This window comes from Hyalella azteca, unplaced genomic scaffold (assembly GCF_000764305.2).
Source record: "Hyalella azteca isolate HAZT.00-mixed unplaced genomic scaffold, Hazt_2.0.2 contig8071, whole genome shotgun sequence".
Lineage (NCBI taxonomy): Eukaryota > Metazoa > Arthropoda > Malacostraca > Amphipoda > Hyalellidae > Hyalella > Hyalella azteca.
Genome location: NW_025938177.1, coordinates 76,769 through 93,924, shown reverse-complemented (window position 1 = coordinate 93,924; position 17,156 = coordinate 76,769). Strand labels below are relative to the sequence as shown.

General features: G+C 39.8%; 1 protein-coding gene across 1 annotated transcript; it reads right to left on the bottom strand.

Moving 5' to 3' along the window:
• Positions 1-1,679: 1,679 nt before the first annotated feature.
• LOC108676993 (cationic amino acid transporter 4) lies at positions 1,680-12,426 on the bottom strand. The gene is made up of 10 exons (XM_018165137.2): positions 11,799-12,426; positions 11,211-11,459; positions 10,285-10,991; positions 9,831-9,991; positions 8,855-8,936; positions 7,924-8,150; positions 5,458-5,558; positions 5,022-5,183; positions 4,502-4,749; positions 1,680-3,580 (listed from the first exon to the last, which is right to left on the bottom strand). The coding sequence occupies exons 1-10, from the start codon at positions 11,926-11,928 to the stop codon at positions 3,446-3,448; spliced, it is 2,202 nt and encodes a 733-aa protein (XP_018020626.1). The 5' UTR covers positions 11,929-12,426; the 3' UTR covers positions 1,680-3,445.
• Between the last annotated feature and the right edge of the window lie 4,730 nt (positions 12,427-17,156).

Sequence of the window (17,156 nt, the reverse complement as noted above, 5' to 3'; positions counted from 1 at the left end):
TGACTGTGCCACGACCTTAATTATTCATCGACTGACTGTACCATGACTGTAATTATTCATCGACTGACTGTACCACGACTGTAATTATTCATCGAATGACTGTACCACGACTGTGATTATTCATCGACTGACTGTACCACGACTGTAATTATTCATCGACTGACTGTACCACGACTGTAATTATTCATCGACTGACTGTACCACGACTGTAATTATTCATCGACCTGCTGTACCACGACTGTTACTAATCATTTAATGATTAATAACAGATTACACAGATTTGATTTGATTAATAGTAGACAGACTGGTGCCACTGAAATCAGTAATCTTCAACTAACTGGTGCCACTGCAATCAGTGGTCGTCGAATGACTGGTGCCACTGCAATCAGTGGTCGTCGAATGACTGGTGCCACTGCAATCAGTGGTCGTCGACTGACTGGTCCCACTGCAATCAGTGGTCGTCGACTGACTGGTCCCACTGCAATCAGTGGTCGCCGACTGACTGGTACCACAGCGATCTCTACGCCTCAGTTTACTATGAGTCAACTGAATGTAAAGTGATTCATCTCACGACATTTAAGTTCCCGTAGACAAGGCGAGTCGTGCCGCTACCTCAATACTGTCATCATTTTACCCAATGTACTCGTATATAAAGCATTGAAGAGCGAAGGTTTGGTTCATTTACATAGTTTGGTTCGAATTCCACTCATCTAAGCAATCTTTTAAATTTAATTGATTAGAGGTTGAGATAATATTTTCTGCGGATGTATGTAAGTTGATAAATAATATGTGTTGATTATATATTTTACTCCGATACTAATATAATTGTTAAATTGGAAATATTAGGCAAATTGCAAATAAATTTATGCGTTCCAAATTTTTAACAGGACTTTAATTGGACCACTCACGAGTTTGAGTTTTCATTAAACAATCATTTACCACACCAAAATAAATCTCTGCTTGTACTATTGAAAATTCGATCAAATAAAACTACGCAATGAATGTGAGCTTCCCCAGTCCAACTGGTATAATTGGTCGTTACGTTATCATCTCCAGCTAAATATCAACCGAAATAACTCTTATTTTCTGTCCTGACCATGAATACTTCTCAGACGCAGAGAAGCCTACTCACGGGAGAAGACTTCACGCACAGAAAAGTGGTTTCTACAATTTCAATTACAGAAAAATTTACTGTTGCCTGCCCCCAGTTTATATTGAGTCTCCTAGAGACCATCGTGTTGAGGCCGCATACGCGAGACGTCGGCCACCACACGGTTGAATTAATAATATTACAATTATGATCATGGGCCACCATGCGGGACTTCTAATAAGCAAATGTGAGCCTCAGACGAGACTCGTAATGATTGAACTGGTATAAGGTTGACCTACGAGAAGCTCATTTTCGCGGATGGAGCATTTTACCCCTGTGACGTCACTGATCTCAGTGACGTCACGGGCATTAACTAATCACCGAAATGCAATCAAACCAGTCAACCAATCCATCATGGGAATTACGTGTTTGTTTACGTTTCTCGATCTACGTGACGTAACAAGAAAGCTGAACTGAAAGGGGGAACTTAGGTGGGTCAACCTTATATAGTTCAACCAAGAGACTCGTGGCAGGGAACACTCCAACAAGAAGATTGTGTATTGACGCAAGGTCAATAAGAAAAAAGACAGCATTTTGAATGCAACATTCATTATGGGACACAAAAATATAGTCATAATATTAACAACATTATATCACTTCAAGATGAACGGACATCAAATACAGTTTTCATGAATCTTCCTATAGTATATTTAAGCCACGTATGATTTGTGAGGTCTACAAGCTTGAAATTTCCCTGCAATGTGGACAAGGCATAGGAAATATGGCGTCTTGATTAAAAACATTGATTTGAACTTCTCCAGAGAGATAATTTTTTAATTTCAGTGTTGACACTGGATAATATCATTCACAAGGCCGGATTATATATTTTAAATGGCATGAACATTTTGAATATATTTAAAAATTTAACCGAGTCTGGCCAAACATCAATCGCCACCCGAAAACATTCGAAATATTTTAAAATTATTTGAGAGAAACTGCTATTTTCTATGAGTGTTGGCCCTTATAAAGTATAAAGATCACTTACTGATGACGGATAAATGGGAGTAAAAAATCGCATACTTAATAAGCGAGCATTAATATTACCAAGAGTACTGTTAATTGCCTTCTTCCATAGCTCATAGTTTAATTTTATTCCATATGAAATGCTGCTTCAGTAGTCAGTCAGGAATCGTTGCAGTAAATGAATCGGGCTCGCCAAGCTCCCGCGCGTATCCACGTTAGCCGCGTTGCTACGCCGCCATCTTTGTATCACACTATTCCGGCTCAGATAATAAATATTCCAGTTTCGATATAAACACGTACATTAAAACATCTAGAAATGTTGGTATCTTGAAAGCGTTTCAATACACTCACTTATTTAACCTTAATAGCGCCAGTTAAATCCTCTGGGATTAATACATATTCTCGGAGAACCTGTCACGCCTGTATATTATTTCATTTGTCACGTGAACATTTGTCATATTAGTAAGTTTTAATGGCATACAAATCAATTCTTCTAACGATGATAAATTTTCGAGACTTGGCTATAACTGGATAGGTACCACTTAATTATTTGTTGAAATAACGTTACGCAAATATGTTAGAGGTAAGATACAAATCGAAACTAACGTCGAATGCCATCACAACATAAAATACATTTAAAATTTAAACAAAACCCTCTAAAATCGCCACTCTGGCTTCCTCAAAGCAGAGGAATGAATTGATTAATGCTCTTGCATGTCAAGCTGGCCACAACATGTAGTAAGACAACGATTGAAACAAGGTATAAGCTCCTTATAGAATACCGTACGAACCAAGTCTGCTCCCACTACAGGACCCTATATCACGGTAGGAACTTTAACCAAGTAGTGATATAATCGGTAGCAAGCAATAGGTTATCCCTGCTTTGCATCTAACGAATCAGCCGTCCTCTGCTTCAGCTACCCATAATAAATCCCAGGTATTGTGCAACTTAGGACAAACGGGGCAGACATCGGCACATGGATGCACTTGGATTAGATTTAAATGGGACTCATGATCCCTTATAATTTAAGTTACTGCATGGGGGTGTCAAGTGGGTCCCATTTCATAATCAGGGCAGCTACTGAAGCGCTGAATGGAGCCCTAAATTTCATTAATTAGTGAAGTTCCTATGAGCCCCATACGACCATATCGATCATAATGCAGTTAGTACATAGGGAAGTGCATACACAATACTTTCGTTAAAGCACTATTTACCACAGCAAGAACAAAATATTTGAACTACACAAAAATTTGACTGGCCTAAATGACCAAGATATAAGGATAACTTGCAGGTCACACCGAGTTCCTCATACGGAACATGATGTTGATGACTTAAACGTTATCGTCTTTGACTGCAGGACTCTCTTCAGCCGTAAGCATGACTGCGTCGTCCGCTGTCGTGTCCAAGTCCGAGTAATTCTTCTTCGACTGTATGGACGAGGACAAGCTGGATACTTTCTTTGACACCTGTAGAAATGTATTAATAAGATCCATTGAATGAAGAGATTTGTTACAATTAATCTCATTCTATGTTTATGCGAACCAGTTCAGATTTGGCAGAATGCAAGGAGAGACATAAGTAATGAATCAGGATCAGTACTTATTTGTTTCAAAGCCCTTTATTTAGCAAAACAGCTGAGGGTCTAACACTGAACCCGAAAAGAGATGAAAATACTTCTGAGATAAAAGATTTGCCAGGAAACGACAATGGTGGCTAGACTTTTGAACGTGTTGCATCAATGACTATGGATATGATGGCTTTTGATGGATGAAGATGTGACTTCTTGCAGGCAAGCATTAGCTGCTTTAGCAACCCTACAGAAGATTGAAAAATTCAACTCATCATTGCGTACCAATGGCATTTGCAAAAATACTAATAATGCAGCCATCCTCAAGAGCATGAAGCAAATATACTGAAGAAAATGACTTCGCACCTCGAAACGGAAAATCCCTAAAGAGTCTGATGTTAAATTAGACGAGGTGTTAAGAGATCCCCCTAAAATAACCCAATCACTTACAGAGTACGTAAGAGCAGAAAATAAGCGCACATAAAAGAACAATTCGAGCACCTGAAACTACCATTCGATGCATTTAAAGATATATTCAAAGACATCGAATGACTCTTGATTGCCTATTCATACATGGGAAGAGGAGGCATCCAAGACGTACAGAAAATTAGAAAGCTTGGCATGAAGAGCACTTCGGTCCATTGGGAGCCACTGTATCTATCTTGCATTGGACATTGATTTGAAGGGCTACTTCGTTCCATCAGGAAACGAACGTACCCATCTTACAATAGACATTGTTATGAAAGGCCCTTTGTTCCTTCTGAATACAACTATTCCTTAACTAGGGGTTTAAGATTGACGTAATGGATGGAATCTTCACCTGACTCAGTGTGGACGCTAAAGTGTTCGCGAAAGATTTCTTTGAAGCGGGATCCACTTTCGATGACTTCATAGTAATGTCCGAAGCATCTGAAGAGGGTTTTGCAGCAGAAGGTCCCGCTTCCGCCGGCGATGCCGACGAAGGTGATGCTGAAGAGCCTGGATCTTGAGGTAGCAGAGTCGTGTAGCTGCTAAGAGGAGCCGTCTGCCGGGAGTGATGAATGCCGTAGCAGAAGTACAGCAGCAGGCCTGCGAAGCGTGGAAATTACCAGCGGTTTCATCAAACATTTGAAGCACACAGTTCAAAATAATAAAATAAAAAACGTTACAGGATATCATTTGCATCCTAAACAGACGACGTTCGAAAACAGACGCAAGAATTATTACAAAATTTGTTTAGTAGAATGCAAGCGGAAATACTGGATATCATTTGGAACCTAGACAGACGACGTTCGAAAACAGTAGTAATAATTATAACAAAATTGGTTTAGTAGAATGCAAGCGGAAAAATAAACCTGTACCTATTGTCATCCAGACGATGAAGCGGACCCAGGTCATGGGGTTGAGGTGCACAATGAAGGAAATGTTCACGAAGATGGACGTCAGAGGCAGCAGGGGCACAAAGGGCACTTTGAAGCTGAGGCGCAACGCGCTCTGTGTGTGCGCCATGATCACGCCTGCGCCTGATGCGTGTTTCAGGTCCCGTAAAAAGGATGATAAAAGTAAGCTGTCTCAGAACCTACCATTGAGTTTAATTTATAGTTAACTACGCAGTTATACATGTAGATAAACAACTTTCATAGGAGCGCACAAATTCCTCGATAACACACATATTGTCAGCAAAATATTGAAATGTTATTATTTACATAATATATATTATTAGATTATATTATTATATATTATTAGTGTATTATTTATATTTATATAATATAGAATATTATTTCCATTCCGACGAACAAGTGAGCAGCAGCACGCAGAAGAAGACGGCAAGGACGATGGCCCAGTCCGGCGTGGCCTGACCCCGCGACTTCATCAAACGCTCGTACAACATCGGGTACCTGCGGTGCCAGGGAAATATTTGCAGCATTTAATCTAATCCTAAATTTGGAATTTCGAATTTTATATTTTCGGAATAGGAAGATAAATTTTCAAGTCACTATTGGACACAGGGACGTTGCTCTGCTTGACGTGCCTATGAACAGAGACGGCGTGCCTCCTTCTTCAGAAGGATGCGGTAGTTCATTTCCTATTCGATAAATTCTTCCTTCACATTCCGTTACTCTAGAATGGAAGTTGCATGACGTCATAGTGACCGTTTTATATCTAGGTGCGTGCTGCGCCTAATTGGATCTAAAACAGGTAGACTGTTGAATATTGACACATAGAATATCTCTCTCCATTAAAGAACCAACCAATTTTAAGCATGATATGAAAAGTTAAATTTAAATTTTATCAATTTATGTCATGATAGCATCAAGACATTAAAATTGAAATTTGAAAGGTATTACATGAACAAAATTTTTAATTAATTAGACATTGAAAAGCGATATTTCAATTTGGTAACTACTTCAGTATGTCACGTAGACATGAAATCCTTTATTAACTCATCTCCGTGAGTGACGGACACTGATTTAGCGAAAAGCTTTGGCCTAAAAGATTGAATTCATATTGCACAGCATGGAAAGTAGAGCAAATACGAAAGCCGCGACATAATATTTAATGATTATATATAACACTCATCACGAAAAATAAACAATGGATATAAAGAAGCTGGTTCTGTAACCGGTAAACCTAGATTCTCTGGGAAACAGAAGTCCGGGAACTACCGTCAGATTTCAGAAAATTGCAATCGAAAATGAAAAACCTGTACATCAAAGCAATTATTTGGCTCATTTTGGGGTTAAGTCAAGCAAAGAATGTTCAGAAATGAGTGTAGTGGTCTCTCAATAATTGATAAACGGCTCGGACCCTTAAAACTCGTTGTCGGCCTTGTCAGTCGAGTCGATCAGTAAAACGTTCACTGCAGTAGCGCCTTGAACTATGAATTTCTTACTTTTATTATGTTAAAGCAGATTGGTTCTTCCGATGATTCGGTACGAGCAATGTTTTACTTTCATATTGCTGATTTCTATTTGACGCAAAGACAATGAAATTTGAATTTTTTTATAGTTACGTTCAAACTTGCAAATTCGTTATATTTACATTCTGTTGAAATGATCCACCAACGAACTTAATATTACTATACATTGCTGAGACGAAACATCTTTAAACCTTTACACCCTAATCTTTAAAAATCCTAAGGAAATTTGAACTTTTCTTAACAATGAGATTGATGCTTGAAAATCAGAAAAATGTCTGTGGCATTCAGGGAAAAGAATATAGACTTGAAACTTATTGAACAGGTGACCAGCCGAGCAAAGCACATAAAAATGTGTGAAAAGTCATGGAAAATCCAAACGAAAACGAAAATCCCTGCGTCGAATAAATGGAAATATGTACATAAAATGAATTTTTCGTGTTGCATCCAAAATCTTTATTTTCCTAGGGAATATATATTCTCCCTGTGCATATGCGATTGTCTATAATTTGTAAATACAGATTCAGTTATGCGCAATATGCATCATGCATAGCATAGGTATGACGTCATGTAACTTATTCCATTCTTGACTGGCGGAGTGTAAAGGGAAAATTTATCTACATCATATCCTTTTTTAGGGAGAATTTATCTACATCATATTCGGCTGGACGTATTCAGGGATGCACTATGAAGTCCCCGTGAACTAGGGAATTTTAAAATTCCTATATATTTTTCAACAGAAGTTATGTTCGAAAGATCCCTTTATTTTATTTAATATCTTAACTCATATCTAAGAAATTTTAATAGATTGGTTTGTTAATCAGCTCGTGATTATTTCCCGTTTCTACATCTTTTATTACTAAATTTTTAATTAAATTTCTGTTCAGTTAATTTCGGTTAAGCTGTTTCCATTCGAGGATTTTTGAGGTAATTATGGAGCTGAACTAGAAAACGATTCTATAAAGAAATGATGAATTTTATGAAATTTAATTTGATGTCAAATTCTTAGTTTGCAGCTGAAACGATCGAATGATAGTCATACGTTAATAAAATCTTACGCAAATTCACTTACGCATTCACTTCGCGAGCCGCTAAGAATCAAATATGATATTTACAAACAAACGAATATTTTCATATATCAACTCAATTGACAACTTTTTCAGCAAACTTAAAATTTCAAAGATAGAGATTTGCAATTCATAGTTAGATGGCCAGCAGAACATTAGGTTTGTCCACAATTATATAAACTAAACAGTAGAAGATCTCATATGGGTACTATAGGTAATAACGTACGTAGCATGAGAATGTTAAAATGAATCGAAAAATGTGAGAAATGGTCTTCCCACCTGAGTACAGCCTCTTGCAGTGTTTGGTTGTGCAGTAAAGTGTTGGCAGTCACGCTACCCATCCCGTACTGCATGAGCAAGCACAGCCCTGCCGACACTGCCGTGAACGCCACCACAGCATAGCTCACAACCACCCCAGGCTCCCGCTGGCCTAACACCAACGCAACCCAATAGCACTTCGGCTTCAGGCGTCCACCCATGCTGCCCTCGCCCTCCGCCCGCCCCGGCTTTGTGACAACAGAGACGTGGAATCAAATTAATTAGTGGAACTAATTAATTAATAGAATTAAAACATCAATAAGTGGAATCCACTGAAAATAAGTATACACGCAGTGGAAGATTTCTGGTCCAGGATTAAGGACACGATTTCAGAAACAAAATTAAGGAACAATATCGAGAGCAATGCTCTTTTCAATTATTCCTAATAAAATTAGAATACTTCAAGTGCACATACATGAGGATGTTGGCGGAACACAGTCGCCATTACGGAACTATCCGATCGAGTCTACATCTGTTTTCATGATTTTAAAATGCCTTTATCTACTGAAAATCCTACCGATTGCCAAGTAAGTCCGTTCTTCTGGGCTCAAGGCTTCACATCAGTTGACATTCATCGCCAAATCAGTGAAGTGTATGGTGAAACAGTATGAATGATGGAATGGGGCGGAAATGAGATTTGGGCCTTTAAAGATGGCCGCACAAACATTTATTATGAGGAACGAACTGGTCGACCTTCAGACATTACAGATGATCTTATCAAAAGGTGTACTGCAAAATGGAAGAAAGCATACGGTGCTTGGCAGTATTTACTTACGTAAATACACGCCCCATATTATTATAATCTTAATATTATTGATAGTATAGTTATAGTACAAACTAATGTAAATAGTTTTGTTATGAGGACACTCCGAAACATCATTGTGATCGTCACCTCGATGTCGGCAGGTGCAGCAGGGGTGGCTGGAGTGGGCGGCACGTCAACTGCAGCGTCCACGTCTGTCTTGCTGCTCCAGCTTGTCGTGCAATATTCAAGGCACGATAATATATATTTAATTAATTAGGTGTGTGCTGCTGATTGTAATATTCAAGGCAAGATAATATTAGAAAAAACGATAGCCATCATGAAGCCACACGATCATTCAGTTAGTAAGAAGTTTGTAATAAGAATGTTATTTAAATTTTATTTTAAGCAGCGTTCCTCTCTTAGTCTACGTCTGATTGAACTTAACTGCACAATAACTTTCCAATTATTTATAATCAAGTCATAGATATATTTTTGCATAAACCACGTAATTTTACATATTTTTGTTTTTTTCTTGCGATAAACATCAACCGACTGAATTTTTATTTAATATGTAAAAGAATTGTATTTTTTTAACAATATTGTAGGAGGTGTGAAAAATCTAATATAATGAAATAACTGCAAAATACTACGATTGACAAGCTGCAGTCTGTCATGAACAGTCTTAATTAATTAAACAGGTCATCTGCCGTCTTAATTTTAACTTCAAAAGTCATCACAAACTTCGTGAACAAAAATTCGTTTTTTTAGAGAAAAATAAAACAAATTTGCAATTCATTTTTTCAAGAGACAAATAAAACTAATTTGCTGCGAAATGGTAAGCAGAAGAGCTAATTTAAACTCCAGAAGTCATCACACACAGAAAAAATAATGGGTCATATTTTCCAATTAGTGACACACTTTCTGCACGTAGCACAGATACCGTACGCCTTTATTGCCTGGGCAAACTGGGTCGGAGTGATCCACTTAAGGCCAAAAAGTGCATCGTTATTTGGACAATGTTTTTTATTTTTCTGAGTGCACAAACTCCGTGAGCAAAAATTCGTTTTTTTTTATGAGACAAATAAACTGAATTTTCTGAGAAAGCGCAAGCAGAAGAGCAAACCTGTGTTCGGGCTGGTAGCGCAGTATGATGACGGAGGCGCTGACGATGGTGTAGGCCATCAGTATTCCGATGCTCATAAACTCCACGAGCTTCTCGAGGTCAAAAATAAGAGCCGTGAATGCCGTCAACAGCCCACACACCACCACGTTCAGCATGGGTAACTGTAAACAAGAATTTTACTGCCTATTTCATCATGAATCAAATTTGTTGGGCAAATTGCCGTTCTGACACAAATAATATATCAATTTTGAGTAAGTTGATGAGACAATTGATCCGTCAGTTAAAATGTATGCATCGGAAAGATTGAGTACGTTAACGAATTCGTAAAAGATGAAAGAAAAATATAACGTTATCGGATTCAGTTTCAATTGACTGACAAGAAATAATGAGCAAGATGTTTTTAAACATCACTGGTTTTGGTTGTTCTCATAAAAACCGTTCGATATTTACTGACCTTAGTCTTCTCAGATACGACGGCGAACTGTGAGAAGATTAGCCCATCCGAGGCCATGGCGTACACACATCGGGGCAGCGAGAACAGGTTACCCAGTAGAGACGTGGTCATGCCACACAGAGCCCCGATACTCACAACATATTTGGCCCACATGATGTTGTTAACTGCAAAGGCGTCGGGAAGAGCTGAACCAACGTGAATTTCCCTGTAGGGAACCATTAAAGTCAGCGTGGCTCCCACCAATATATAGGCGCATGTCACGATGCCCATGGAAAGCATCGTCGCGATGGGGATTGACCGAGATGGATTTTTGGCCTCTTCCCCCGCCGTGGCGATGCCGTCGAAGCCTGCGTAAGCGAAGAAGCAAGTTGCAGCTCCGGCCACCACTCCCGTGACGCCGTAGGGAGCGAAACCTCCAGGACCCTGCCAGTTTTTGATATCCGCGAACCACAACCCGAAGACAATTACGAAAATGGCGACAGCCATATTTACGCACGTCAGGGCAGAGTTGATGTTCGTGGAACTTTTTACTCCTATAGTGAGAAATAAACAAAAGACCAACGTAATGCCGAAAGCAAGGGGATCTACATAGGGAGCCAGGTATTGTGAGTGCATTGTGCCGAAGGTAGCAATGGTGCCATTTTGGACAGCTCCGTTGAAGAGTGAGTCCACGTAACTCGACCAGGCGCGGGCTACTGAGGCGCCGCCTGTAGCACATGTGCATTAATCAATAGTCAGTCAATTATGGAAAATAAAATGTTCAACTTGTTACTCTCAAATGCTAATTTTTCATATCAGAGAATCGAGTATAAATGAGCCAATTTAATTAAGCGCCTAAAAAAATGAATAATCATACTTCAAAAGTCGAAGTGTAAACTGTTTTCCTCGTAACAAGTATGGTTGCCAGGAAAAATGTTATACCTCACCTATCAGGTATTCTAAAACGATGTTCCATCCAATAACGAATGCCCAGAATTCTCCTATAGTGACGTATGTGTAGACGTAAGCAGATCCCGCTTTAGGAACGCGGGCACCGAATTCTGCATAGCAAATTGCAGACAAAAGCGAAGCGAAACCGGCGAGCAGGAACGAGAGGATGATGGCCGGTCCAGCGGTGTCGCGGGCCACTGTTCCGGTCAGCACGTAGATTCCTGCCCCGAACATGTGCCCGATGCCTGGTAAAAAGAGCCCGAAGTGCAAATACTTAGGAATAAGTGTTTATGATAATAAGAATCAATTCTTAACTGAAAGGTGTTCATGAAAGTCAGCAAAATTTTATGATTTGAAGGTGCTCTATGAACTGTCAGGCTGCAAAAATAAAATCGGTTTCGTCGAGTGTCTCAATGAATCAACTCTAAAGACCTCTGTCCGGAAAATAACGTTAATCTTAATTTATGCATTCCTACTCATTTTATCTGACAATAATTTGGCACTACGTTTAAGCAGAAGTGAGTTATTAGCCATCAACAATATTGACATTGGTATAATCATCAGCCTTACAAGTAGGAACTTACCTAAGAGGGTAATGTCAGCGGTGGTGAGGCATCTGCTAAGTTCCGTTTGCATGACGTTAGAGTCGAGCTTTTTAACGCGGCCCATCCGCATCGCCACGTTGCTGCACATCCTACCTATGTCACCGAACATTGTACCGCTGCTCTTGACCCTTTTATTCCTAAAATTATATTAATACGTGCGCACGGCCAGCGTTTACCGTTGCGCCTTTTCAAACTGATCTCATTGTTGCTGGTATACTTTTGCCAGCACCTCACGTTTAATGCTATAACATTAAAAGGGAAAAAGTAATGAACGCGGTTGTACCTCTTTATCAATGACCCTTCGATGAATAGTTTCATAATTGTGGCAGTTTTGCATGTAAATATCACAACGGTTAAACCTTTGACAAATCACTTGCTTGACTTTTCGATCGCTAAAAATATGAAGAACACCAAACAACATTTCCTCATTTACTTCGCTTACTGGATGTTATTCACGCAATACTTGGATTTTGACTTTGCTCTTCTGGCTGTTAGAATTAACCGAATGCATAGAAAAGTCCGCATTTGATTCTAGTGATGTAAACCAGCAAGGAACCACAATGACTAGAAACAATGCCCACGAGAGACAAATGTCGACTGCTGCACGACCTTCACATGTTGCACCAGAGAACACTTGCACCGTGGCCAGCTGTGTGCTGTCGACATGGATGCTATGAAAATAACAATCATCGATGGTGTGAGAAAATCTAGAATCTCTGGGTTAGACCTCGGATTTCTGTAAATATTACTTCGAATAATAATATCTCTCACAGACCGGTGTTAGATGGATGGATTTATAACATAAGAATTTATCCTGATTTTTTAGCTATGGAACGTCGAACACTAGACAAGTTGCTTTGATAAATGAAATTTCCTTATGAAACCCAATTATTTCATTTCCAACGTATAGCATAGTATACCGCTTAGAAACTTGGAAAAATAATTATGCTAAAATAATAAAGAACCAATGTTCTCAGGGTCTAATCGTTCATGTCCAAATGAACAAAAGTTTTCAACTTTTACTTCCCGAGATATTGTTTGGAAAAAGAAGCAGCAATTTTGGATGAGGTGTATAACGGCCTGCCCCTTGCTCTCTCTGAACTAGGTATCAGGTCTCATATATTTTATGTTTATTTCTAAGAAGAATGAAAAAACGAATAGATGATGAAAGAATATTGTGCTAGGAACGCAAGCAGGTTTAGAAAAATTTTGTCCGGCATCGGAAGCGATAGTGAAAAACTCGATGAAAAGTTCGTGTTATGCAAGTACGCCTTTGTACTTTAGTTATACACTTATACTTTACACTTTGTTTATAAAGTACTCCTTTGCCTGCAGTTTCATGATTCTCCAGATTATAAATAGTTTCCTGATAATTTTAACGATCGCAAATAAAATATTTATGGATGAAATAGATAACGATAAAGAACAATGGAAGTAACTACGCAGCTATCACAGAAAGGGAAGACACAAAACACACGTCAGGAATTATAAAGACAATGATGAGGCCGAAGCACAACACCTGGTGACGTCACTCACTGATCAGCAGGTGGTTCATGTCTGTAGCGGGTTACTTAAACCATCCGTGGGAAGATTCTTGTAAACTATGGTGACATCCATCATAAAATTGACTTGCCATGCAGGCTCGAACTCGACTCGTCAGTTATGGAAAGATCGGGTTCCAAAGGCCGGATCCCTTGTGAATCAAGTCACGAAAAGTTCAAGAATCGGCAACAGGCCATGGGCCTATTTCTTCAACGCCGACACTTCTATTCTATTCTATTCTATTCTATTCTATCCATCATCCTATTGACATGCCCTGACCATGAGTTGCATGGAGAAGCTGCGGTCACCGTAGGACTTATCACCTCAGAACATACGAATATAGTCGAAATTGCTATGTTTATTTGGCGATCGTTCATCGAGTCTTTCGTTGGCTACAAGTCATTCACAAGGAGTCCCACGATGATACTAGTCTTTCATTGACTATAATTCTTACAAGCAGATAACTCATGGTCACGGCAAGGGAAGAGCATGGCAGTAGAACGAAGGATGTCGCCATAGTTTATAAGAATCTGCCTACAGATGGTTTAATTAACCCGTCACAGACACGAACCTCCTGCCGACCAGTGTTGTGCCGACACAACAGCACGAGGTGTTGTGCTTTGGCCTTCATTATTGTCTTTATAATTCCTGCCGTTTGCATTATTTCGTTTCTATCGTAATATCTGCTTAATAAATTCCCTTATTCTTTATTTTCCTAATCAATTTCGTTCATTGTTGTCCTCCTTCAATTATATGTGATAGATCAACTATCAAGAATTATTTTAGATTAAATAACAATCTTGAAATAACTGTAGATAGAGCGCCGCATATCGTGGCAAGTCACTTCACGGGGTTGGAGCGCTATAGCGTGGGAGTCTTGACTTGCCATGCAGGCTCGAACTCGACTCGGTCCAGCGCTCAGCAGCTGGCGACGCGACACGACTCTTCAAACTCACTCTTGACTTCTCACAGTTCACTGTAATTTCTCACAGTACACTGTAATTTCTCACAGTACACTGTAATTTCTCACAGTACACAGTGATGAACTTAACACTTATATCGATCAAATATCATCAGGCAACTGAAGTAGGGATATGCCGCAGCTCCCGAAGTGACAAAAGTACACAACAGTTGCATCACCAGTCTCTTGCTCACCCAAGCGAGTCACTTCTTTCACAAATGACCGTCGTAAACAATCTTACTTAATAAATTCGAACTTTCTCAGGAATAAACACACTTCACAAAAAGCCAGAGCAGCTTTTGAGGCAGCAGAGCGAGCGCAGCAGATGTTCTGCCATTGATCGCAGCAACGCAGCGCTGCCGCCCACGCACGCCGGGAACTGCACGGGAGAGTGGCGGCCACACGCCCTCGAGTCCAGCGCCATCCGGGGGAGAGGAGAGGATGAGGGGACAGGGTGAGGAAGAGAGAAGCTGGAAGAGGGGACAGGGCGAGGAAGAGAGAAGCTGGAAGAGGGGACAGGGCGAGGAAGAGAGTAGCTGGAAGAGGGGACAGGGCGAGGAAGAGAGTAGCTGGAAGAGGGTGAGTGACGGGAGAGAGAGGAAGAGTGGACAGGGCGAGGAAGAGAGGACAGGAGAGAGAACATGGTGAGGAAGAGAGTAGCTGGAAGATGGTGCGAGTCAGGAAGAGGAAGAGAGGTCAGGGGCGAGGAAGAGAGTGTCGGAGAGAGGGTGAAATGAGAGCCAATTTAAAGAGAACCGAGTGAGTGCAGATGAGGGGTAACTGTTGGAGAAGAGGATCGGGCAAGTTAGGAAGAGAAGTGCAGACCGTTTGGGGGAGCGATGAGAGCCTCTGAATGGAGAGAAAATTGCGTGGGTGGAAAGAGGAGTGTAGGACAAACAGCGTAGCTAGCGACATGTCCACGAGTAGGCTTCCTGCAATACAATGCGAGTAATTAAACAAAAATTTGCATTTCCTTTGAAAGCGGGCATGTGAAGGGAAGTAACAGTATTGTCAGGTTTTAATACAAAGACAATACAATAGTTGAACTTTTATTTTCGAACTTGATTCAAATCCTCGAAACCTTTAGTTGATGAATAACATAGAGGAAATGTCTGAGATGACGATTAAAGTTAAAAAACTGGGCTTGGTAGCGGAACGAATACAGATTTGTCGTGATGTGAACCCGGACCCGTTAGTCGGACCCTGACAAAAATAATATCAAAATTTGGTAACGCTGTATTATTCGTCAAAACCTCAGTAATTGACAATAAATTTCAATTTGATCAAGTAGGAAATTTAACCACCCTTGAAAACAAGAATAACTCGGAAGCCAAAAATTAGGTGCCGGTTAAGACTCCCGAGCAAATGGCCGCTGTGTCCCAACAGATGAGACTTTATCCTATAGACACCAACAAAAGGAATGTATGTCAAATAGATAGAGATAAAATTATAACCTAGATGCACCTAAAGTTTTGTTTCACTGTCGAAGCTTCGTCGCACTGCACCCACCAATCTTTCACTAAAGCCGTATATTTTAATTAGGAGGCCAGGTAAATGGAAATAACTGAAGTAGAAGGAAGCGTGGACGTCAAAATAAATCAGTTACTAAGCATAGGTTAGAACAAAGAATTCCAATAAGGTTTGGAACAAATTTACGTTACCTAATTTAGAAGTCAAAGCTCAGAAGTCATAAGCTCGAGCAGAAAAAGTAAATGCCCAAAATTTCCACAGTAATAGGACCTCTTTGGATTAAATGATTAGATAACTTGCACTTTAAACGGATATAAATAAAACTACAAGCATAGAGTGATCAATCAAATGCCAAAATAGATATTAGGAAGGAATAGCTTCAAATACTTCTGCCCGAGCAGCAATTGAACGGCAGTTTACACCTCCTTACATTACTGCTCCTTGTCCATCGATGCTTATGCAACAGAGAGCGCCCAAATTTTACAAACCAAAGAAATTAGGTAATCATCAACAATAACACGGCATAGAGCTTTAATGATGCGTTGCTGAACGAACTAAAGAGAGGTAGCACGAATAAAACGCGTAAGAGAGAACAAAGCGTCCGTTAATGAGAGCTCTCAACATTATAAACTAAAGAATCTTATATCGTCATACTTGCAAATCCCTAACGCGTGTGCTCACTACGTCACTATGAAGTTGCAGTTTGCTTAGGTATAATAACCACACATAATGTGACACGAGTTAAATAATCATTTTCACCTTCAACTCGCTTTACCGTTACTCGCAGCGCCCTAAACAAGCGTCAGCACATAATTACGCTGCCGATTGATCTCCGTTAAGACTCGATCGTTCTTCACTGTCACCTCTTTCTCAGATGAGATTCGAAGTCATTCATCGCTATTAGAGTCGTAGAATTGATGATGAATTTTTTATGTTCGTACATTCTCGGCGCACGTCAGGTTATCCCGATTTTTATACATATGCATGCTAGGTGCATGTCAGGTATTGCTGAATTTAGTACATGTTCGGTCCACACCGCTGATCGAGTGAATAACATATGCCAGTAATGGAGGGAACACACAAACCAATAACGCGTGGCGAGCCAGTCACCTGGGGCCATACTTTTAAAAAAAGTTACGATATCGTAAGTTCATTGGCTTATCGTTGACGGCTTTTCAAGCAAAATCCACCTATCGTAGACAAGAAAATAAGGCGTAAGTACTTACGTTAACTTACCGAGTTTTGAAAGTATGGCCCCAGAACACGACCTGATACTGAAGGATTGCTGATTATTATTATTATTATTATTATCGGAGAAGTTGCGGGGAACTAATCTTCGAAAATTAGTACTATTAATAATGCCA

What these genes read in the sequence shown, in the direction of transcription:
- LOC108676993 (XM_018165137.2), bottom strand. Translation starts at nt 11,928, where the DNA reads ATGTTCGGTGACATAGGTAGGATGTGCAGCAACGTGGCGATGCGGATG. An exon ending in CGCTGACATTACCCTCTTAG is followed by an intron (nt 11,460 to 11,798) that starts GTAAGTTCCTAC and finishes TCTTTTTACCAG; the next exon opens with GCATCGGGCACATGTTCGGG. An exon ending in CTGCAAGAGGCTGTACTCAG is followed by an intron (nt 5,559 to 7,923) that starts GTGGGAAGACCA and finishes CTGGCACCGCAG; the next exon opens with GTACCCGATGTTGTACGAGC.